The sequence below is a fragment of the Rhinatrema bivittatum genome, chromosome 8 (assembly GCF_901001135.1).
Source record: "Rhinatrema bivittatum chromosome 8, aRhiBiv1.1, whole genome shotgun sequence".
In the NCBI taxonomy this organism is placed as follows: domain Eukaryota; kingdom Metazoa; phylum Chordata; class Amphibia; order Gymnophiona; family Rhinatrematidae; genus Rhinatrema; species Rhinatrema bivittatum.
Window position 1 is genome coordinate 132,309,630 of NC_042622.1, and position 24,010 is coordinate 132,333,639.

Sequence of the window (24,010 nt, forward strand, 5' to 3'; positions counted from 1 at the left end):
CACTAGACGGAGGGAAGACCCACCACGATGGCAGCACATGGCCAAAGGCAGCTGAAGACTCAGACACAACCCGGAGAATGAAAACTTGCTTCAGGATCCAACGTGAGCACTAACTGGACTTATTATACCTTGCTTCCTCACATTTGGCTAAGTTTTGGATGCTGCTTATATTCTACTGCTCGGACTTGAATTCATAAATCGGTAATGTCATGTGGAAAACCTTTGATTTAGGTTCAGCTCTTGCATTTCTGCTGACAATGCCTAAGACAGGCTTAGAATTTAGTTATACTGTTCATGGAGATTAATAGTTATATAATGTTTTTAGTATTACATTTGTAAGTTGTTGGGAGGGTCTCATACATACAGGAATGACTGTTTCCTCCTTTATCAATGCAGTATTACCTCACTGGTGGTGAGGCTATACTGAGAGGGTTTGGGAACTCATGGGGGAAAGTGCAGAGAATATTTATAGTACAAAGAAATATGGGGTACTGCTCAGCGGAGTGTGCTTGGGTTACTTCAATAATGTGTCTCACTATGTGAGTTTGACTTATGGTGCTGGGTGTCTTCTAGTCAAGGACCATGCTGGACGGGGAATTATCATTGTTGCTCTCCTGCTTAATTACCTATCTTACTTGTAGATGGCAACTATTTTTTTATTTATTTTTATATACCAACATTCAATCTGAGATATCACCTCGGTTTACATTCAGGTACTGTAGTTAGTTCTCTATCCCCAGAGGGCTTACAATCTAAGTTTTGTAACTGAGGCAATGGAGGGTAAAGTGACTTGCCCAAGGTCACAAGGAGTGACAACAGGACTCGAACGCTGGTCTGCTGGTTCATAGCCCACTGCTCTAACCCACTAGGCTATTCCTCCTCCCTTTTTCCTTAATTTAAGGAATTGAATTCCCCCTTAAAGTGTCATCGCTTATTTGCAGACTTGAAGCAACATAAGATAACAGTGGCCTTTGTCCAGGAAACACACCTTAAGAGACGCTACAAATGTCTTTTAAAGAATAATTTATATCCCTCGCAGTATTGGGCTGTGAGCTCTAAAACACAGAAATACACAGGGGTTGGAATCTTAATAGGGAAAGATATTATTTATGAGCAAGAGTCTTTCATTCCAGATCCCTAGGGCCGCTATCTATTACTAGTCATCTCTATAGGGGGAGTGAAGTACACCCTAATAAATATATATGCTCCAAACTCAAATCAGGGATTATTTTTTGAGAAACTGTCCCAACTTATAGATGATAATGCAGAGGGCCATCTCATTCTAGGGGGAGATTTCAATCTTACTATTAACCCTTACTTAGATAATTTCTCAGGCTACATCCCGACATCGGGAAAAGATCGCAAAAAACTCAAAGCTTGTATCTCTAGATTTAGATTATTAGATACTTGGAGAACCGCACCAGTCGCACTCATGGTTAGATCTATTTTTTGAGGACAAGGGCTGTATTAATATGATTTCAAGTCCAACTACTGAACCTATAACATGGTCTGACCATACCCCTATTAAAATGACTCTTAATAGTTCATAGTACGACAAGGGTCAACAATACTGGAGGCACAATAAAGATCTGGAATTTGTTGCCAAAGGATGTGGTTAGTGCAGTTAGTGTAGCTGGGTTCAAAAAAGGTTTGGATAAGTTCTTGGAGGAGAAGTCCATCAATGGCTATTAATCAATTTTACATAGGGAATAGCCACTGCTATTAATTGCATCAGTAGCATGGGATCTTCTTAGTGTTTGGGTAATTGCCAGGTTCTTGTGGCCTGGTTTTGGCCTCTGTTGGAAACAGGATGCTGGGCTTGATGGACCCTTGATCTGACCCAGCATGGCAATTTCTTATGTTCTTATGTTCTTAAATGATAGCTTACTTGAAGAACCAGGATTTAGTACACAACTTAGAAAGGCTATACAAGAGTATTTACAATTTAATGACACAAATAATACCTCCACAATGGTACTATGGGACTGCTTGAAAGCAGTTATTCATGGTAAATTGATAGCTAGAGGAGCATATCTGAAAAAACAGCGGAACAGAGATAGGTTAAATATAATAACACAACTATGACGATTAGGGGACCTACACCAAAAAACTGGATCCTGTAAGATACTAGTACAAATGGACCAATATAAGTTGAAATTAGGGGAGCTGGATGCGGCCCAGATAGCCCATAAATTAGAGCTCAGCAAACAGGTTTATTATGAAGGAGGGAAAAAGGCTGGAAAACAATTGGCATGCAAATTAAAAACGAAACAAACCCAGACTAATATAATTAAGCTTAAGGACAAGAGCAGCCTCATCCTGACAACTAACATAGATATTAGACAAAGATTCTTACAGTTTTACACGGAACTCTACCGAGCTAAGCCCAATATTGCCAAAGAGAAGATTAACTCATATCTACAAGGCATCCCACTGCCCCATTTATCGATGTCAAATAAAGAGGTATTAGATAAAGAAATAACGGGAGCAGAAGTGGTGTGGGTTATCAAAAGTTTGAAATTCGGGAAGTCCCCCGGATTAGATGGATATACAGCAGTGTTTTATAAAACATTTGCAGACATCCTTACCCCTATACTAGTTAAACTGTTTAACTCACTATGTGGTCCTTCATCCCTATCTTGAATTGTCAACCTAGCGGGGATCACCCTAATAGCAAAACCAGAGAGAGACCCTATGAATTGTGGCTCCTACAGGTGGATATCCCTAATCAACATAGTTTCATATCTATTAGCAAACATTTTGGCTAACAGGCTCAACGCTATCCTACCGAACCTAGTACACCCCAACCAATCTGGATTTATTCCCGGGAGGATGGCCTCTGATAATGTCCGGACAACTGTGGATGCCATCTGGTGGGCGAAGACGCAGAAAATGCCTTTGCTGCTTTTAGCAGTAGATGCTGAAAAGGCTTTTGACTATGTGCATTGGCCTTTCTTGTTCCAAACAATGTGATCCATACAGTTTGGAGAGACTTTTATAGGCTGGATTCAAAAACTATATGAAGCTCCACAAGCCTATTTAAAGGTAAATGGAAGGTATTCTCCTCCGTTTTCAGTTGGAAGAGGCACTAGACAGGGTTGCCCTCTATCCCCTTTGCTCTTTGCCCTCTTTCTACAACCATTTACACACCAAATTCACAACAATATCAGTATTACAGGGGTACAGATGGGGGATTTTTCTTCCAAATTATCGTTATTCGCGGACGATATATTGTTCACTATCACTAACCCCGCTCAATCTCTCCCGGTGGTGAGTGAAGACATTTCAGCATTCAGTCAAGTATCGGGCTTTACAATTAATTGGAAAAAGTCTGAGCTACTTAACATTTCCATGCCTGTGGATCTTGCTGAGCAAATCAGATAATCCCATCCTTTAAAATGGGCCCCAAATAAGATAAAATATTTAGGAATCTATATTGACAACACTGATGATCTATTTTGTCTCAATTATCCCCCATTAATGGCCAAGATATGTAAAGACTTGGAAGAATGGGATCGTTACCACATCTCCTGGCTTGGGCGCTTAGCAGTAATAAAAATGAATATACTTCCTCGTATATTATATCTCTTGCAAACACTGCTGATTGAAATCCTGACGAAACTTCTAGAAAAGTGGCAACAGAGATTGTTTAAATATCTTTGGAAAGGGAAGTGTCCCTGTGTGGCTAAAAAGGTACTCTTCTTACCTAAATCTCAGGGAGGCATGGGGATGCCGAATTTACACTATTATCAAGGTGCAGCCCAATTGAAGGCTGTCATTGACTGGCATAAACTTAAAGGGAAAAAACCCTGGGTGATGTTGGAACAAGCTCTTCTGGTCATCATGCCCTTAAGTGCCACCCTATGGCAAGCACGGGCCACGTGGAGACAACTGCTTACTATTCCCGAGACAGTACAGGTTACCTTAAAAATCTGGGAGCGATGGAAAAAAACATTAGTGGGACATAGAACTTATTACCACAGTACACATTTATTTCATAATGCTTCCTTCAGACCCTCAGAGAACATCTTAGCACTTAAAAGTTTGATCACACAAGGTATTACCCAACTAGATCATGTTTGGGAACCAGGCGGGATGATTTCATTCCACTCTCTCCGTTACAGATACTGTTTACGGGAAATTGAAGTCTTTACCTATTTGTAGCTAAGACATTTCATAGCACGGAATGGAGTTGCGGCTGATTTGGCACTTGAGATATCACCTTTCGAAAACTTGTGCAGGCATGCCAACAAAACACATAAACCCATCTCCCAGATTTACTCTCTGCTAAATAATAGCCTCCAGATAGAAATGACACACATCAAAGCTTGGGAGAGGGATTTACAAGGTGGATGGTTGGCAGAAGATTGGAATCAGGTTTATACACAATTGGGGAAAGGTCTGGTGTCCACTAGCCATATAGAGAACGGCTATAAACTGTTATATTGGTGGTATGTCACTCCAGAAAACCTGTGGCACATGTTCCCGGGGGCCTCTAATTCCTGTTGGAAACTATGTTCTGCCAAAAGCACCTTCTTCCACCTCTGGTGGTCCTGTCCTAAAATACAAGACATATGGCAGCAGATCTCAGAGTGGCTTGCCTCTATTTTAGGGAAACAATTGGTTCTTACTCCAGCTCAAGCTCTTTTAAACCGGCAAAGTTCAGAACAGATTTATTAAATATGTGGTCACAGCATCTCGGTGTTCCATAGCAAAATACTGGAAAGACCCAGTTGTCCCCACCTTGCAATATGTCCAAGCTCAGGTACTTACTATGCACACCCTGGGAAAATTACAGCATATAAACATAGGGCTGTCTCGCGGTTCACTCAGGTTTGGTCGGGATACAAGATGTGGCTCTCCTCAACAGCAATTTGATTCTGAGTGTCCAAAACACACACTAGCATTCAATCAAGGATTTAATATGCATCAATACTCACAAGCTTAATATTGTTACAACTTCAAATCCCCATATGATCTCTTACTATATTAGTGGGGGGGGGGGGGAAGGGTTGGGATGATTTATTTGTAAAATTAAGGTATATAATTCACATTGTCCAGACCAGTTTTATTGGAATTTGTTTATTCCTTTCCAAATGTTGTAATCACTTTGCTATTGGTAGTTGTGTTATAAAAGGTAGTACTTGACAATGCAGAAAGATATGTTCATCATAGACATGTACCTTTTGATATTCATTGATTATTGTCTATTTCTTTCCTGTGGCAAATGCACATGGTTATGGAATGTATTCCTTGTCTGATAATAAAATTTATAAATGAAAGAAAAAAAAAAAAAAGAAACCATGCCGCTAATGCTCGGTAGTAAGTAGTGGCTTTCCCCCAAGTCAACTTGGTCAATAACGTTTTTTGGACTTCTACAAATCTTTTTAAATCCAGCTATGCTAATTGCCTTAACCAAATCCTCCAGCAATGAATTCCAGAGCTTAATTGTACATTGAGTGAAATAGAAGTTTTGCCTGTTTAAGTGTGCACTTGTTAACTTCATGGAATGTCCCCTGGTCTTTGTATTTTTTGAAAGAGTAAATAACAGATTCATATTTATTTACCCCTTCTATTCCTCTCATGATGTTATATAACTCTATCATATCCCCCTCCCCTCAGTTGTCTCTTCTCCAAACTGATCAGCCCTAACCCCAATGAGGGTTTGACAAGAAATGCTTCCTCAACCACCAGCAAGTTCTTGAACTGTAAATCTGATAAATGCATCAAGAGAAAGAGCTGGAAGGGACCAAGAGAAAATGTGTCTTGAAGTTAAGGTGTGTAAGTCTGGGGAGGCTTGCACAGAACAGAGCCCTTTTTTTTTTTTTAATTGAAGGAACTGGGACCAGCGAGACAGTGCCGAGCCTGGAGCAGCTTCCTATACTAGGAAGATGTTGTAGGTGGAGGCTGAGGAAAATCCTGTAAATAAAGATGAAATCTAATTCCTACACAAGGTAATCCTGAGTGGAGTTTAGCTTGTCTTTTGTGGTTTGTTTTTATTTTAATTATAGAAGGCTGATCAGTAACTCAGTAAACCCCAATGGAATAAGAGCAGTCACAGAGACAAAAAGTCTCTTGCTTCTTCTCAGATTTACCAGAAATGAAAACATTTTCAATGTTTCCTGTACTGGCTACCAAACAATGAGTTACCCCCCTTCTCTTTGGCAGATAGTAACACCGTATATAGAGGTAAAACATACATTGAAGAGTACACCCCATATCAAAGAGAAATCATCAAGGGCTTTCTGGTTCTAAGTCACAACAGGAATCTAGACTAGTTCAGCAAATGTTCTTAATATTGATCGCTTTGCTGTTCATCTGTCGTTTCTTATTTGAAAAAAACACCACTGCTTTCAATTACCGGTACATTTTTTTCTAACAATTTGCAATACTTATAATTTCCTGTTATTGCATGGTCTAAAGTGTTTCCTCTTATTTTTATTATCTTATAATAAATATCTATTTTCATTTCACACAAGTTGTTTTTTTCCTTTTTACCCCTTTATCTGTGGTTCACTGATAAGCCTATTGCTAACTTGGTAAGCCTTAAGTAAGCTATAAAAAAAAGTGTCTGAAGTCCAAAAATGTCGTCCACAAAGGAGTGCAAAGAACAATGAAGGTCCAATTTTAATCTTCATCAAAATTATTTATTTTAAATGTTCAAAGTCGCCACTCCAACTTTCAAAAACATGCACAATCGAATGACTGTTTCAGGGTCCCCCGACACGGACCCCGTGTTTCGCCCGTAGGTTGCGTCGGGAGGGACAGTCTGTAATTACAATAAAAGCTTCAAGACAGCTGTGGAATTCATACAGCTCAGGCAGCAAGGAGGGCCAAGCTGTATGAAGCTGTATGAATTCCACAGCTGCCTGAGCTGTATGAATTCCACAGCTGTCTTGAAGCTTTTATTGTAATTACAGACTGTCCCTCCCGACGCAACCTACGGGCGAAACACGGGGTCCGTGTCGGGGGACCCTGAAACAGTCATTCGATTGTGCATGTTTTTGAAAGTTGGAGTGGCGACTTTGAACATTTAAAATAAATAATTTTGATGAAGATTAAAATTGGACCTTCATTGTTCTTTGCACTCCTTTGTGGACGATATATTGATTGTGGAGTGCAACCAGCTCCTTCTCTTATATTTGAAGTCCAAAAATGAACATTTTTCAAGATTATTTTATACTTCAGGCTGCGCCAAAAGTCTAGCGATGCCTTTATCAAAGATAACATTCTCATAAGCAATAAAACTTCATTCAAGAACACAATTCCTTCCTTCTTGCTTTGTGTAGTTGTACTAAATTCTCATTTTTTAATTATAAGAAAGGCCTTAAATGTCTTTGGAACATATTTGAAAATCCTATACCTATTTTCCACCAAAAACAACAGCCACAGCATAAAAAATTCTCCTTCAAAGACACAGTTATGTGAATTGGCCTATAATTATGTTGAAGTTTCATGAAAAAAAAAAATAGAAATAAAAACAATGAAAAAAGTCACTTACCCTGTTAGGACAACAACAAAATCCATCACGTTCCAGCCGTTTCGAAGGTAGGAGCCTTTATGAAAAACAAATCCTAAAGCGATGATCTTTATACCTGCCTCAAAGCAAAATATTCCAATAAAGTATGGTTCAGTGTCATCCTGAAGAAAAAAAAAAAGAGGAGAGTGATAAGGATTACTTTTGGGATTCTACAGAGATGAGCTTTCACTGTCATATGTGCAATGTGCTGTTCTTCTCACACGTCTTCACCTTTGTCCTGAATCACTGAGGAGCAAATCACAATTACACCTGACCTGTTGTAGTTGTTTCTGGGACCTAAATTTAATTTAAAAAACAAAATGATATTTAAACACGGTGTGCAGATACAATTGGGCAGCATTTCAGGGTCATCCTCTGGATTAAACGCTGTTAGGCAGATGCGAAATGCTTGGGCTCCACTTGGATCTTCTTTCGGCCTAAAGTACATAACTATATTTATTTATTTAGATTTTATATTCCACTTTTTGGGACTTCAAAGGGGATTACATTCAGGTACTGGTAGGTATTTCCTATCCCCAGAGGGCTTACAATCTAATTTTGTACCTGAGGAAATGGAGGGTAAAGTGACTTGCCCAAGGTCACAAGGAGCAACAGTGGGATTTGAACCCTAAGGGCATTTCTCCCCCATACATATATCCCATGCATGTATTTAAGTAAATTTAAGTAGCAGAATGATATACAGAAGCACTGTTTTGTCACTGGCCATCACAGTTCTTCCAAATCATTCTTTCATAATAAGCAAGGTAACAATCCTGGAGCATAGCAAGGTCTAATCCGTGGTGGTGGTATATACAAGCACAAATATTTTACATAAACACAAAAGATTTGCAGATGGGTCTGTTTTGAAACAATTTCTGCAACATACTACTAAAACTAGTTTCCCTTTAAGAGGGTAGTATCCTGCCTGAGCACCATATGTAATGAGAATCCTCTACTTAGCTGCCTCTTGACCTTGAAAAATTCTTAGGTGCTTTTGCAGGGAACAGCTGCCTAATCAACATATCTATGAGGCTTTCTCCAGCACGTCTTCTCCCTTCGAACCCTGATTGTGCATTCATTCCACAGTACAGAAGAGCTCCTGGGGCAAAATTATTGCACATTAAAAGCAATGAGAAACTCTGCTTTAGCTCTTTCTAAATCAGCCCCATAGATTGGTTCTGCCCTGCCAGGGACTCTGTGTGAATCACTTTATCTTTTGTCTCCGAATACCCAACTACAGTGGTAATCCCAGCATTTTTACAGTTCCATCTCCATTTCCTTTTGGAGATGTTATATGATTCAGATGAAAAAAACTGCCTGCTGAGCAATTATTCCAGAGTAAAAACTGAATGACAAATGTAAGGGAAGGCAATAGTGAGAAAGAGAGGCTAGGTCTGGGAAGGAAATAATAGTAGGTGATGGAAAAAAGTTGGAGAAAGAAAAGGCGGGTGTGAAGGACACATGAAGAAGAAAGATGTGGGGGCAATTTTGGATGGAAAAATATAAGATGTGTGGAGGCAACTCTAAGGGAAGAAGGTATGTGTGGGACAACTGTGGACTGAAGGATAGGGTTGCCAACTGGCTGGTTTTTTTTAGGACTGTTCCAGACCTAGCTTTACTTCACTGCACACACAGACATGTAGTTCCTGATTTTGTTAGGGAAATCTGAACCATAAGTCCCTGCATGCAAGGAGGCAGAGAGGGTGTGGGGGCAAAACCAGGATAGGATCAACCTGTCCTGAAAAAAAATGGAGCCAGTTGGCCACTCTAGTAGAGAGAATAAAGGAGAGAAACAGCTGAGCGGTCAATGGTAGGGGAAAGCACAACAAAGAAGAGAGCAAGGAGAGGAAACAAGAGAAGAGCTAGACTTGTGGGGGACGGGCAACTTCTGGAGCATGATGAAAGAGAGGAGAGTTATATGAAGGGAAGGAGAAGAAGAAGACAGATAAACGAGGCTGTGAGTGGAGAAGACTTTGGGGAGCAGGGAAGAAGGGGGAGATGTGGTGGATAAAGTGCTGGGCGTGATGGAGTTGGGAGGGATGGGAATTGAGGGGAAACAAGGGGAAAGGTGACAGGGGAAGAAGAGAATAAATTGAGATGGGGAAGATAATTGTGGGGAAGAATGGCCCTGCAGGGTAAATGTAAGAGAAGTACAGGAGGGTACAAGAGGGGTTCGTATTGGTTCCAAACAGAATGTCTCCACAATTCTGCAAAACCGTTACAGCTGCACACGTTTTTTTTCCCCCACAGGTATAGAGTGTCTTATGGACTTCCCATGATGCACCCCAACAAATCTGTGCAGAAGCAAACAAACAAAAGACAGATATTTTTTATGGCAGTACAAGAAAATTACCAATGATTAAAAAAAAAAAAAATCTAATTTTTGTCTTTTTACAAGGTTCTGGATTTTCAGAACTGAGTGTAATGCTTTGCTAGCTAAGGATTATGGCTGTCTGTTCCCCCTCTGATGGCATCTCACACTGAATCCACAGATGAAAATTATTAAAGCCTTATGTTGCAGGATTGTTGTGTGTTATTTTCTAGGCAATACTCTAGAGTTCCCCATCCCCCAAAAAAATGCGTTTATATGCATACTGTATACAGTAAAAGCAAAAGGAAAAACACAGTGGTAGTGCATGAAACGGGAAAACAAGTCTAAAACAACCCAGACTTTCAGATAATTCACTTTTCATTCTCTCTTATATTTTTTAATCTAATGGATGGTGTTTAGGATGGCAAATCTACCGGAATAGCTTTGGGCGTGCCAGTAAAAAGCTGTTTGGTTCTAAAAGAACTTTATATTACCAGTTCATTTGCAACTGTCACGGGTGTCTGTGGTTGCAAGAAAGAACAAAATCCATTAGCAAAGTGAAAGAGAGTCATGATTCATCATGGCTGGAACACACCTAGGATATACAGTATCTGGCCAGAAGCAGCAGGCTTCCAAGATTGTGCTTGTGTGAGTTGGATGTGTCCTACCGTAACGAAACACAGTGACAGAGAGATTTTAAAAAAAAATAGGTTTGGAAGTAAAAAGAGAACTTCATTTTTTTTTGGTGAACTTTTATTTGGTATTGCAGTGTGGTTTCCTTTAAACTTAGAGAAAGTGTCCACAATGCACATTAGCAAATCTTCACATTTCAAAGCAACCATTTTGAAAGAACAGAGAGTGAGTAGCAGGGTGGGCAACGCTGGGAATACGGCAGAGAGGGCCTGTATTTTTTAAAATGTTCTTTCTATTATTAATATCAGTTTTTATGGCATCAAGCAGGGCCAGTTTCAGGAGGGGGCCCCCAAAGGCTCGGTTTCTGCCTTGAGCCCCCCCTAAGTCTGTCTAACACCGGCTGGGGTGGCAAGACAGACAAACAGCACCTGTCAAAAGGAAGACGCATGACCTATGTTAACACAAGACCATGGAGAGAAACTTAGGCCTAGATTCACTAATACCGCCGGGCTCTTTGAATTGCACGGTACAGGGGGGCGGGCCTGCGAAAGCCGGCAGCGATCGCACCTCTGCGGTGCGATCGCTGCCGGCTTTCGCACCCAATAGCACCATCATAAAAGGTGGTGCTATTGGGTGCGAAATTGGCAGCGAAAAGGGTCCTTACCTTTTCCTCCTGTTCCGGTCTTGACGCCGCCCCCTTAGAGTCTTACATAACGAAGGGTGAGAAAAATCAGAAAAGCAGTATATATACAAAAGATGGACCGCTCCTGCACATGTGCAGTAAATATCAAACCTTAGCTATGACATTTAAATGTTCTAGCTTTCTCGGAGGGCTGTTTGCCAAAGAAAGAAAAGAAAAAAGAAAAGAAGAGAAGGAGAAGGAGCTGGGGGAAAGAGAGGGGACACGTAGCTGCAACAGTGCCAAAAGAAAACAAAGAAGAGGGTTTGGCTGCCCCCGCAATAGCACAACATGGTTCCAATTCACAACTACATAATTCAAGTGAGATATGAGGCACAGGGTCAAAGGCCAAGTGACACCAGCTACCTGGGAAATGCTTACATGTCGGGCAACAATGTACATGCCGCGAGTGAGCTTTCACTATAAAAACCTGTGAAGTATATTTTAAGACCCACACGGGCGCACATGGAGGTGACGACTTTATAACATACGCGCGTATGTTATAAAACCGGCTATACGTGCATACACGAGTGCACGATTTTATATTGACACGTGCATCTGTGCGCAAATGGCGACTCAAGCGCATAAGTGGGGGGAACTTTAGTAGATAAGCACGCCAACGCAATTACCTGTTTCCCCAGTTTGTTCCCAGTTCACCCCAGTAAAGGAGATGACTTCCTAAATCCCCCTAGCTAACTTGCCTCCCTTTTACCCTCTTAACCCCAACCTTTAAAACCCTGCTGACTAGCCTAGTTTTGTTAGTTACATGACTTACACACCATCCATAGCAGAAGTAAAATTATGTGGTAGGGGACCCCAGTGCACGCTTCTGCGCGGACTTCATGGTGCAGTCCCGGCTTGACCATGTCCAGCTCAGACCATGCCCATGCCCCGCCACTTTTTGTGAAAAGATTTTTATGCGCGTACCAGGAGATACTCACGTACTCGTGTGGTTCTTAAAATTCACGTTGTGCATGCTGGGCCGAGTCACACAGGTATCTCCCAGCTTTGGCTCGTGTAGGGGATTTAAAATCAACCAGTGTCTGCCTAGCATACTGTGTGCAATAATTGGTTTTACAAAATTTAGAAATTTTGTGCTAAGAACAGTTCACATGGGCCAAAAATATAATCCTAAATCCATCTATCTTGCATTTCAACTCAGTCAGAATATGCCCCAGTTCTGCTCGCTTGCTCTCTGCCATTTATGAGAGGGGAATCCAAAGTGAGAAGCACCATGCATTCACTGCCAGAAGAACCAGTGTATACCGAGGTTGTACATCTCTAGAGCAGAAAGCAGTATGAGTCTTATAGAAACAGATTATACAGAGAGAGCTGCCGGCAGACTTAACAGCATCAATAGACCCAAATGCTCAAAATGTGCTGACGTTCAAACGTGAGCAGCACCTTCGGTCTCCATTCTTAAGCTTGGACCATTGTTCTGGCACAAAGAAAGGAATGCGTGAAAATCCGCCAGAACAGAAGGGAAAGACGCATCAGAATTTGAAAATGAAAAGAAAAAATTATTTGAAGAATCAGACCAGCAAATCAGGAAAAACAATTGGCAGAAGCACAAATATAGTGGGAAGTACAAAGGGTTACTTTAAAAAACCCATATACATCAAAATGTGACTCAGCAGTGGCTAAGGAGAAGTAAACGTAGACCTAAAAACAAGATTGATAATGGCAGCCCAGGATAGTGGACTACAGACAAGAAAGTGTACAGTCAGCATTGAAAAAAAAACAAAACAGCAAAACAGACACATGCAGATCCTGTAAAACAGGACTGGAAATGGTTACACATCTTGTCACTGGGTGTGACATGCTGATGTCAGGCCTGTATACTGAAAGGTACAAGGTGGCCTGACTACTCCACTGGAAACTATATCAACACTCTAACATTGGGATCATTACACTGAAAGAAGTGCAGAAAATGTGATCACCTGGGACACTCCTCTTCCAGTCAATAAAAAACTTGATGCAGGAAAACTGGGCATTGTGGTAAAAGAGAAAAACACAAGAACAGCATTGGTTATAGGAGTGTCAGTACCAAGAGATTATTCTGTGGATCATCTGAAGAGGGAAAAAATCCTTAAGCACCAAGAGAAGTAATCAGAGACCAAGATAATGTAGCAGAAAGTTACAAAAATAGTCCCATCTGTATTGGGCGCTACTAGCCTGATGAAAAATCATTTCCACCGCTCCTTGATATGTTGACTGTACATATTACATCCCATGAAATCCATGAGGCTCTCTTTGGCACATTGCAAGTATTAAGAAGAGCATTAGCAGCAACTTTGAGAGATTGAGATCATTCCAAACAGACCCTGGCTTATGAATGATGTTCATTTCTGTCAAGATATGAGCAAAACAAACCCATTTGGTGACATTGCCCCCGAGGAGTTATGTGAAGGGGAACAAGACTGCTGAGGACTGGGAGGCCAGAGGGTACTGGGGAACAAGATTTCTGGGAACTAGGGGGTCTGGGAGGGAAAGGAAGCTGGGGAGAAAGACTTCTGGGGAGTGGGGGGTCTGGGATGAAGGAGGGGCCTGGACAGCAAGACTGCTGGGGAGTGGGGTGTCTGGGAGGGGAGAGGGGAGAATGGAGCAAGACTGCTGGGGAGTGGGGTGTCTGGGAGGGGAGAGGGGAACAAGACTGCTGGGGAGTGGGGTGTCTGGGAGGAGAGAAGAGGCTGGGGATCAAGACTGCTGGGGAGTGGGGTTCTTGGAGGGGAGAGGGGAGGAAGACTGCTAGGGAATAGGGGAGCGGCGGGGGGCTGGGGATCACGACTGCTGGGGAATGGGAAGTCTGAGAGGCAGAGCTGTAGCAGCGCCTATGTCCTATATGGCTATAGGCGCTGCTTCTGAAGGGCGCCATAGCACTGTCAGTGCCATCAAAATCAGCGTGGTCTCACCGTATTAGACAGCGCAACCAGTGGGGCCTTAGCAAGAATCGGAAGAGCACAGCCCTGCCAGAAGAGGAAGTGTGGCTGGTGGGGCCTTAGGAAGAGAAGCAACAGCACAGCCCCGCCCTGTAGGAATTGACAGCATGGCTGACGCGGCCCCTGCTGGATCAGTAGTACGGCAAGCGAGGCCTTAGGAAGATGAACAGCATGCTCTGCCCTTCCAGAAGGAGCCCAAGGTCAGTGCTGGGTTGGCCCCGATGGCTCATTGTTCCCTTGGCTGTGGGGGCTGAAGGAGACTATTACTGCTGCTGCTTCTGGGGGGAGGAGGGATTGAGAGGGACCATGTATGTATCTGTCTGCATGAGTGAGAGCATGTGTATATGTGTGTGGGAGAGACAGCATATGTGAGTGTGTGGGAGAAAGAGCATTTGTGTGTAGGGGAGAATGAGGGAGAGCATGTGTGTGTGGGAGAGCGAGAGAGAGAGCATGTGTATGGGAAATTGAGAGAGCATGTGTGTATGTGTGAGAGTGAGAGAGAGCATGTGTGTTTGTGTGTGAAAGAGTATGAACAGGTGAGAGTGAGCGAGCATGTGTGTGTTTGTGAGACAGTACATGTATGTGCACAATAGCCCCCCTTCCTCTTTGCCTGCTAATCCAAGACAATTTCAGGGCATCTGGAAATAAAAAGTTCCTAGGTATGGATAATGGGAGATTTTTAAAAATCCTTATTAGTTTTAATTATTAGGTGTTATTTGATGTGTCTGTTTTGAAATATTTTATTGGTGTTTGGAAAACTTCTATATGAGTTTTTGATCCTTGGATGTTATTTTATTTGTAAGTTGCTTTAAATTATTCTTTTTATTGGAATGATTTACTAATTTAATTGTTTTATGAGGAGTGGTAATCTGTTTTTCCATTATTGCAGTGCATACAGAATTTGACTTGTTGCAGTTTCCACTTCAGTTTTTGTCTATATGTTTCTATTTAATCTTTATGGTCTCTTTATTCTGTATTTGATGGTCTGTCTGTTCTGCATGGGTAACCAAGGTGACCATTTCACTAGTGAGTAGTTTCTATGTAGAGATCTATAGCAGCTTGGCTTGTTCTGTTTTCCTACCAGGAGGTGAATTGGTGTTTTAGGCCTGGTGTAATATTTGCAGTGTTACCTTTTCATAGATACGGTTGTTGCTGTTTGAGTGCTGGCAGTTAGTGCTGTGCTGATATAGAAATTTTATTGCATTGTAATTCTGTTTTCTCATGGCTTTCTGAGAGCCAAGCCCATGCCCAAGACGCATTACAGTAAGCCTAATACCATATGGGTTTCAAGTGTGTCTTGATTTTTTGCAGGGTTTTTTTGTTGGTACCACAGAATTGCATGTAAATATATATATATTGTAAGTGATATTTTTACCTCAGAAGATTGTACTTTGAATATCCTTTTACATGTAAAATCTATTATAAATGCATAACTTTAATTGTATGTGGGGAGAGAGTGATGAGATGGAGGGTGCAAGGGTCAAAGGTTTGCCTAGGGTGCCTGATATTCTTGCACTGGCCTTGGGCTTTACTGTACAAACATTTAACAGTCTCCCAAATCATGGTGTCATGTGTTGTGAAATGGGCGAGGGCGCAGGTTTTCACTTGGCCAAAGGTGCCAAATTGCTTGGCTACAGCTTTGCTGAGAGGGTAGAGGGGGCTGGGGAGCAAGACTGCTTGGAGCTGTGAAGCAAGACTGCTGAGGATGGGTGTATGAGAGCCAGAGAGCCTGTGTGTGTGAGGGAAAGAGAGGTTATAATTATGAAACAGAGCCTTCGTATCTATGTGAGAGAGGGGGATATATGATGATTTGTGTGTGTGTGTGTGTGTGTGTGTGTGTGTGTGTGTGTGTGTGTGTGTGTGTGTGTGTGTGTGTGTGTGAGAGAGAGAGAGAGAGAGAAAGGGTGTATATGTGAGAGAGAAAGAGAAGAGATGGTGTGTGTGTGTGTGAGAGAGAGAGAGAGCGAATATGAGAGAACATGTGTGTGAGAGAGAGGATAAAGTTTGTGAGAGCCCCCTTCTCCCAATCCATGACAATTTCAGGGTGACTGGAAATAAAAAGAATCCCATATATGGAGAGCAGGAGATTTTGTAATTCTTATTCATTTCATTATTGGATTTTATTTGATGTGTCTGCTGTTTTGAAATATTATATTGGTGTTTGGGAAATTTATAAATATTTTCATGAAATTTAAATTATTGGATGTTCATTAGTTGTTTTGAAATATTTATTCTTTTTATTAGTATGGTTTAACTATGATTGAGGCTTTATTTTTAATTTTCTTGAATTTATTGTTTGTTGGTCTTTCTGTGTTCTGTCTATGTGATTCTGTTAGTACATGGTTTCTGTGTAGGGTTCTATAGTTCTGTTTTTAATAGGAGGTGTAATGGTCTTCTAGGTCCTGTTGTAATATTTGCAGTGTTGCTCTGTTCTGGGTACAGCTGCTGCTGCTTGAATCCTGGGGGGAATTAGTGCTGCTCTGATATGACAAATTTGTTACATATATGCTGAGTTTTTTTTATTATTGGCAGGATTTTGTATTTTACAACATGTCTGTAGTGAAGAGTGTGATGCTGTTACTGAGATGACAACAGAATTTAAATCTTTTGTATAGTTATTTGTATGGGGAAATAGCCATTTAGTACTGACACTTCTATTAGTAATTTTCTCCTTTACTACTGTGTCTGTTTTGCGAGCATCAAACTTTTTATTAGTTGGTCTGGGAATGAATAATTATATTCTAGGATTTGTGCAAAAATGTATGTAAGAAAGAATGACTAATTGTGCGGGTATAAGAAATTGGCGGGAGGCTAACAGCATCTGTGTGAGTGAGAGCTGTGCCTCCCCCTCCCCCCCCCCCCTTATATCATGCAATTGGTTGGGGCCTCCAGATTGGTAGAGAAGGGGCATGGGGGAGGTGCACAAATGCATTGGCTTCCAGGCATCAGAGACCCTCATTACACCACTGGCATCACAGCATCAGACCTCTGAAAGAGGATATAGATTGTGACTCCCTCCCTACCCTGGTATGCATGCAACCTAATTCCTACCCATAGGTCTTGAGGTTGTGCATTGACTGGTCCTCCCTCTTTCCAGGGCCTAGGAACATGACATTCTCTAGAGTTCCCAACCCCAGGTAGGCTAACAAGCAGAAACTGTCTCCAGAAATTGAACCCATATCTCCCATTCAGCAGTACACAGTGCTGCCCCTGTTCCCTCAAGCCAGTGTCATGGACTTTTTTTTGTCCTTTCCTGCATTAAAATCATTAGAATTCTAAAGTTTACCAAAGTCATAATTCAACACCATCAAAACTTCTGCAAGCTCCCAAAATACATAAGCATGTTCACAATGATGGAACAGAAAAAAAAGCATGATGCTTCCTCAAAAATGTCTTCTTATTTAAATAATTGTATGGTGAACAATAAAGCCTCTAAACTCCATGAGGTGTAAAAGAGATCATATAATCATTTAAAAAAAGATCAAATGTAGCTATGCAGAATATCTCTAGTTTGGTCCCCGAGTTGGGTGTCCCACTCCCCAGCTGAACCTAGGGTTGGAGGTCCTGCAGAGGCAGCATTCACAGCCCTCAGAGAGGAAGAAGTTGTGGTCATTGCTTAAGAATGCCACCTAGTGGCCAGATTCAGGGCTCATGATTACAGGGAAAGAGCTTTAGGGCATGGCCCCTGGCTCAGGACTGTTGCTGCAATGACCATAGGTATGTTGGTGGGAGGGGGGAAGGCAGGAGGGTACATAAAATAGGGGGGGGGGGGGAATCCCTAGTTGGTTGTGAATGAAGGTTCATGATCTTAGATCCCAACCCTGATACCGACTGAGCTGGAAGCCAAAAGGAACAGCAGGAAACTACTGGGTGAAAAAAGAGACATTTATTTAAAATGCATATTGAAGAAGCAATCCTAGTGATTGGTTCCATTAACTTCTAACTTCTTCAATATGAGTTTTAAATAAATTATGAGCCCAATGAACAAAGTACTCATGGAGAGTAATCAAACTGTAACCGGTGAAAATATGTGAGGTCTCCTGCAGCTCATGAGACTCTCTACACTGACAGGCTTCTAAGCTTTGAAGTAAAAAGGAAATGGACATGCAGGGCCTGGCAGAGCCCATCCAACTGGACATGGAAGGGGGAAAACAGCAGCTTCAAGCATGGTCAGCATTGCTAACTCATCAGTGGTTGTTAAGAGATACTGAGCGATCAGACAGCATGTGGAGACAGGGAAGGTGAAGGGAGGTCAGAGAAGAGAAAAGGGAGATGAGGGGAGGAGAAGAGAACTGAGGAGGAAGAATGGATGACCCCATCCTGATCCTTTTCATACTCCCAGAAGACTCAGATTCAACCTTGGTATTTCTGCTTTTGCCTTGGCTCTTTTTCTGGACACGTCTGTGATGGATTTCTGCTAATAAACTGTAACAGATTCCAGAATTTGCTTACTGATGTTTTTGGTTTTCCTTCTTTGCTGAATTCAGTTATTGCACCAATTTACTATACTTTTCTCTAGGTATGAAATGAACTTTTTTACAGTGGAAAGCTGTCATGGTGAAATCAACAATTGTGTACAAAAATATATCAGGGGGAGTAATTTCTTATTTCTCTGTGTCACAAACATTGAATAAATGCAACTGTATGAAATAAAGATTGTATATAAGCATCTACTTCTTATGTCTTACTTTAGTATGATGTAATTATGAAGTGGGCTCATTTTTTATTTGTGTCTATTTGTGTACTTTTGAAGTCCTTGTATCCAACCTGACAGATAGGATTGTTTTAAAATAGGAAATATATACATTAGACAAAAAGTCAATGAAGGCTTTCTTCTCTGAGTTTAACTAGGTTCTTTGTAAACAGGGAAGTTTCAATTCATGCCAGATACACTTTGTGTTGGAAACTAGAAAAAACAACAGAGTTGGTATCATCACACTTGCTAAAAAAATAAAAAAAGGAAAAGCTATGGGATCTCCACTGTCCTTGGTTTAAAATCTCTTCCAATAAACAGATTTAAGCACATGTTAAATATTGCCTGAGGGAGAAGATTACTACAAAACCCACATCTGCAAACCCAGCATTCATTAGAAGCTTCCCTTCCAAACATTGCCATGGCCTAAATCCTGTTTAGCAGCTGAGATCTTACAGGATCAGAGCTCAAGGTGGTCTGGCCAAGAACCATTCATGAAACATGTAAATCAATATTTTGATCCCAGAGGGGGGACATATTCATCAGCTCCCTGATGAAGGTCCCCATTTAAGACTGAACCATTGGTTTACATTGGAATACATTTTGTTAATTAGTTTTGATGTGCTAGTTTTGCTTTTTTGTTTTGTGCGTTGCCAGTACTTAGGTGGCTTTGCTACCTTATTAGAAAGTGTGTTCTAACTTGATGTTTTGTTGTTTTTCTTTACTTGGTAGTCATCCCTTTACATCCTCATTTCCTACCATGAAATACATGAAGATTTCTTTAGTACTGTGCCCATTACAATCTCCTGTTCCTCCATCTAAACATTCACTAGAACAGGAAATTAATTCATAGAAAACACATTTCTACAATGAAAGGAAATGAGACACAATCAATATTTTCCAATAACATAGTCCATCATAACAGGGTTTTCACTCCATATTTTGGATGCAACCTGTTTTGCATTTTTTTCATTGAATTTTATCTTGTTCTTGAGAAGAAGCCATCTTGTCCACTGAATTGCACTACAACAATTTGTCACCTTTTTGTTACAAACAGCAATGAAAGGTGCACAAGAATGTGAACACTGAGGAAATATGGCAATGCTGTCAATGCACCTATATTTAAAAATTACTTATGATTTGTTGTGGATTATAAACCTGTCTCTGTGCATCAAGGATACCAAGAAACAACCAGTAATGTCTAACTTGAATTGACTTATACAATCTAAAAACCCAGAAGAACTAGGTTAACCATTCTCTCACAGGTAGTAGCATTAGGCATTGCAGCATGGGGGATCTGGGTGCAGATCCCTCATCTGACGGGATGGTCTGAACCGACTGCACTCCAGAGGTGGTGTTGTCAGACCCTGGGAAGGGAGAGAAAAGATGGCAAGGGGTTCCTGGCAGTTCAAACATTACCCACCTGGGGAGGGGCAACAAAGAGAGCTGAGCACAAAAATACAAAAAAAAAAAAAAGCACAATGAAAAACTGAATTAAAAATAGTATGTAATGAATATGTATCTGCATTTATTTATTTATCTGCTCCTTGGGCAAGTCACTTCACCTTCCATTGCCGCAAGTACAAACTCTGTAAAATTTCTAGGGATAGGGAAATAGCTACTGAACCTGAACGTAACTCACCTTGAGTTACTAAAGAAAAGATGTGGGCTAAATGTGAAACAAAAATAAATTACAATATAATTCAAGCTTATATAGAAAGAAGGGTCAAATGGATTGACATGACAACCACGGTACTTTGCTGTGTTCAAGATTAGCTATTCTGAGAAAGTGGTGATAGAATTTTTTTGCAAAGATGTGTCTTCCTGGCAGTTGCTGGGTGAGAGTAAATTCTGAAAACTATTTTTCACCTATTTTGACTCCAGTGAGAGTGGTGGCTTGTTCTACAACACATCTTTTCATTCATTTCTTTAAGCTCTACATAGTGCAGCATCTCTCATGCTTTTAGTACATTTTAAAATGCTTGTTTCAGATTGGTCTACAGAGTTTCAAAACTTGTTAAATTAACATGTAGAAAACTACTAGCATGCAACAGATCAGCACTTCGGCTGACATAGGTGATTTTCATACTTTCTGAGCCATTTACTCTGCAAACTTATTTAAATCTAAGGAAATAATTGCAATATCAGATATAACACTAAAGTCCAGGAGCTGTGCATATCCTGGTTAAAAGCAACATATAAATGAAGAAGGACATGTTGCTTGATCAAATAAGATGAGATTGCATGTTGACCCATTCTGCCACATAGTGTGCTGACTCATTTTTTGCTTGGAGCAGAAACATGGAGAGTTTGAAATCTTAGAGGTAGATTTTAAAAGCCTTGCACATGCACAAATGGCCACATACATGTGTAAGTGGGCCGCAAGGGAGCTACTGTACATGAATTTTAAATAGCCGAGAAGGGTGCGCGTACATTTGATGTATGTGTGCCCAGAAAAAGTAGGCAGAAAAGCAGGGCCAGCACTGACATGTGAGGCCCCTAATTTTACCCATGCCACTTTGCTACAGCTCCTCAGTAGGAAGGAGAGGGAGAGAGAGAAAGATTCTTTATAAGGCTCAGTTTGATACTCTATATATGGACCATTGTAAGGGGGCACTTTGATTCGGGGTGATGAAAATTCTATCAAGAAGAGTTGATTTGTACACTACAGCCTCTGCTAGCTGCGTTGTACAAATCAATTCCTGTTCATCACTTATAAGGTCAAAAATTCTTTACTGATGTCAATTTTACAATGGATACCTCTGAATGTGTCTGTAACACCACCCCCCTAACCCCAATCCACCTCCTGAAACTCACCCCAAATCAAAATGCCCCCTTACAATGGTCCATATATAAAGTATCAGACTGAACCTTATTAAAAAGTCTCACTCTCTCTCCATCCCTCCCCCTAGCACATGTAAGATATGTGCACATAGTTGCAGACAGATACACATGAAGAGTATTTTATACCCTACGCGTATAGTTTATAAAATAGCACGTATCTTTGCGATCATTGAGAAACACACGTTTATGGGCACATACATGGCCCTTTTAAAATCTACCTGTTTGGTTCTTTCAGATTTGTGACCCTTAGAGTATGATTCTGCAAGAAGAGGATGAGTTGGTGAGCAATTTGGCCTTTTCTAATGCTTAAATCTCTTCTCTGTAGAAGACAGATGCATAGCCTAAGACATGAATCAGACTCATAGTGAACTGTGCCATTACAATAACAACTGCATTACATTTCAGAGAGGAGCTCTTTTGTTACTATAGTGAGGTATCAACTATCCTTCAAAAATTATATCTACCAATAGTGAGCACTAATTTATTGCAAATGCCTACAATCTTATAAAAATATGCATACATCAAAAACTGTGTGCTTTTCAAATATGTTTCCTTGATATGTTTGATCATATTACAATGAGTGATAGAAATTATAACTTATTTCTGATTTACTTTACTATAGTATACACCAGAAGCAGAATAATGGAGACTGTAGGTGAGTTCAGGTTTGTGAGAGCAATTCATTAAGAGCACTTAAGCTTTTGAACTGATGTTTTGAAAAAACAGCAGCCAATTTTGCTAATTAACAGCTCTAGAAATGCTGTTCAGCAAAGTTTGTGCACACAGCTTAAATATTCATGTCTAGACAACTGAAAGAAACAGAAAAAAACTGGGTCTCGAAAATCTGTGCACTAAAGTGAAATATATCCACCAGGGCATCTGCCAATGCTTCCTTGTTCTTGTAACACTGGACCTTCCATGTCAGTGATCAGATTTTATTTTATCATTGACAAAGTAAAGCAGCTTGAAATTCCAACAGGTCCCAATGCTGGATGGGAAAAAAGTGACATCAGTTTATTAAATAAAAACAATAAGCAAAAGGAAAAGACCTTTTAAAAATGAAATAAAATAGCTTGCAATAAATAAATAATAAACAATAACTGGTAATGACCATCAATGGGAGAAAGGGCTGAGAAGAGATGAGTTTATATTTTGAGCAGAGTGTACTATTACTTTCAGATTCAAACTTTTCACTTTTCAAGTGTTGCCAGCAGCTGTTCAGCAGAATGGAAGCAAATGAGAGCAGCTGGATAGTGTGTGGAGAACCTACAGAGAGTTATTATCACAGTGTTTGTAGTGCTACTACAGAATAGGCCTCAATGAGCATCGTTATTACAGAGCCAAGGCTCTAGTGTTTAATATATTAGCATTTTTATCCCACATAGAGGGATTTTCGTTAAAAAGAGAAATGCACAGATGTAATTTCTTTATGTTTTTCAATTTTTAACAATTTTAAGATGGGTCTTGATACATGATCAGTAATAAAAACAATTTGACCAAATTCTAAATGCCAGCTTTCCAAGCTTTCAAAAAAAAAAAAAAAAAGCTCAGTAACAGATGATTTAAATGCAGATGTTTCTCAAGATGGACTAGGCCCATTTGTATGTTCTTTTGATTCTCCCCTGTAGTGATTTGTCCCCTTACTCATCTGTCATCTGACTTTAAGACCTCTTATCCGCACTCTCATTAAAAAGAAACAACTTTATGATTACCAAGATTTCACATTTCTGCCTCTACTCTGGAGCAACCCACAATTCCCTCATCACTTTAATAAAAAAAAAAAAAAGTGAATGACTGAATGCTTGTAATGTTAGATTTGCAGGGTCAGCTATTCTGTGGAGGTAATTTTCTCTCCATTCAACAAATGAAGGAGACATTTGACCTAAATTATATACCTATACTCAAATATTTGCAACTACAGGGCCTACTCAGGAGATTCCAAATATGGCAGGACACTTACTATATTTAAGAAAACTAGATAACACTCCATTAGTAAGTAAGAATCTTATATATAATAATGGAAGAAGAAAGGGATCATATCAAAAAGTTCAAATAAGTGTGGAAATAACTCGATAATTTGAGATTAAATACAACAGATTAGTTTTGAGAATTTGCTGTGTGTAACAACAAAAAAAAATGGATACAACATTTTACACCACTGGTACTTAACTCCAATTGCACTACAAAGGATGAGTGCTGGAGAGGATGTGGCATGATGAGTTCTTTCTACTATGTGTGCTGGACTCACCCACAATAACAATATATTGGAAGGAGATAATTGAATGAGACTGTGTTGGCCTTATGATCCAATAAAAATGTTGCTAGGTTGTCTATTCTGGATATTTTTCCCCAAAGGAAAAGATGCACCCCTGTTAGTACACCCACTGCTAGC

General features: G+C 40.4%; 1 protein-coding gene across 1 annotated transcript in view; it reads right to left on the bottom strand.

The window, feature by feature from the left end:
* The window catches only part of CACNA1B (calcium voltage-gated channel subunit alpha1 B), a 1,161,590-nt gene that overhangs the window by 1,132,199 nt on the left and 5,381 nt on the right, over positions 1-24,010 (bottom strand). Inside the window, exon 3 of the mRNA XM_029613506.1 lies at positions 7,502-7,641. Within this exon, the coding sequence (XP_029469366.1) occupies positions 7,502-7,641 (140 nt within the window). The remainder of the gene's footprint in view (positions 1-7,501; positions 7,642-24,010) is intronic.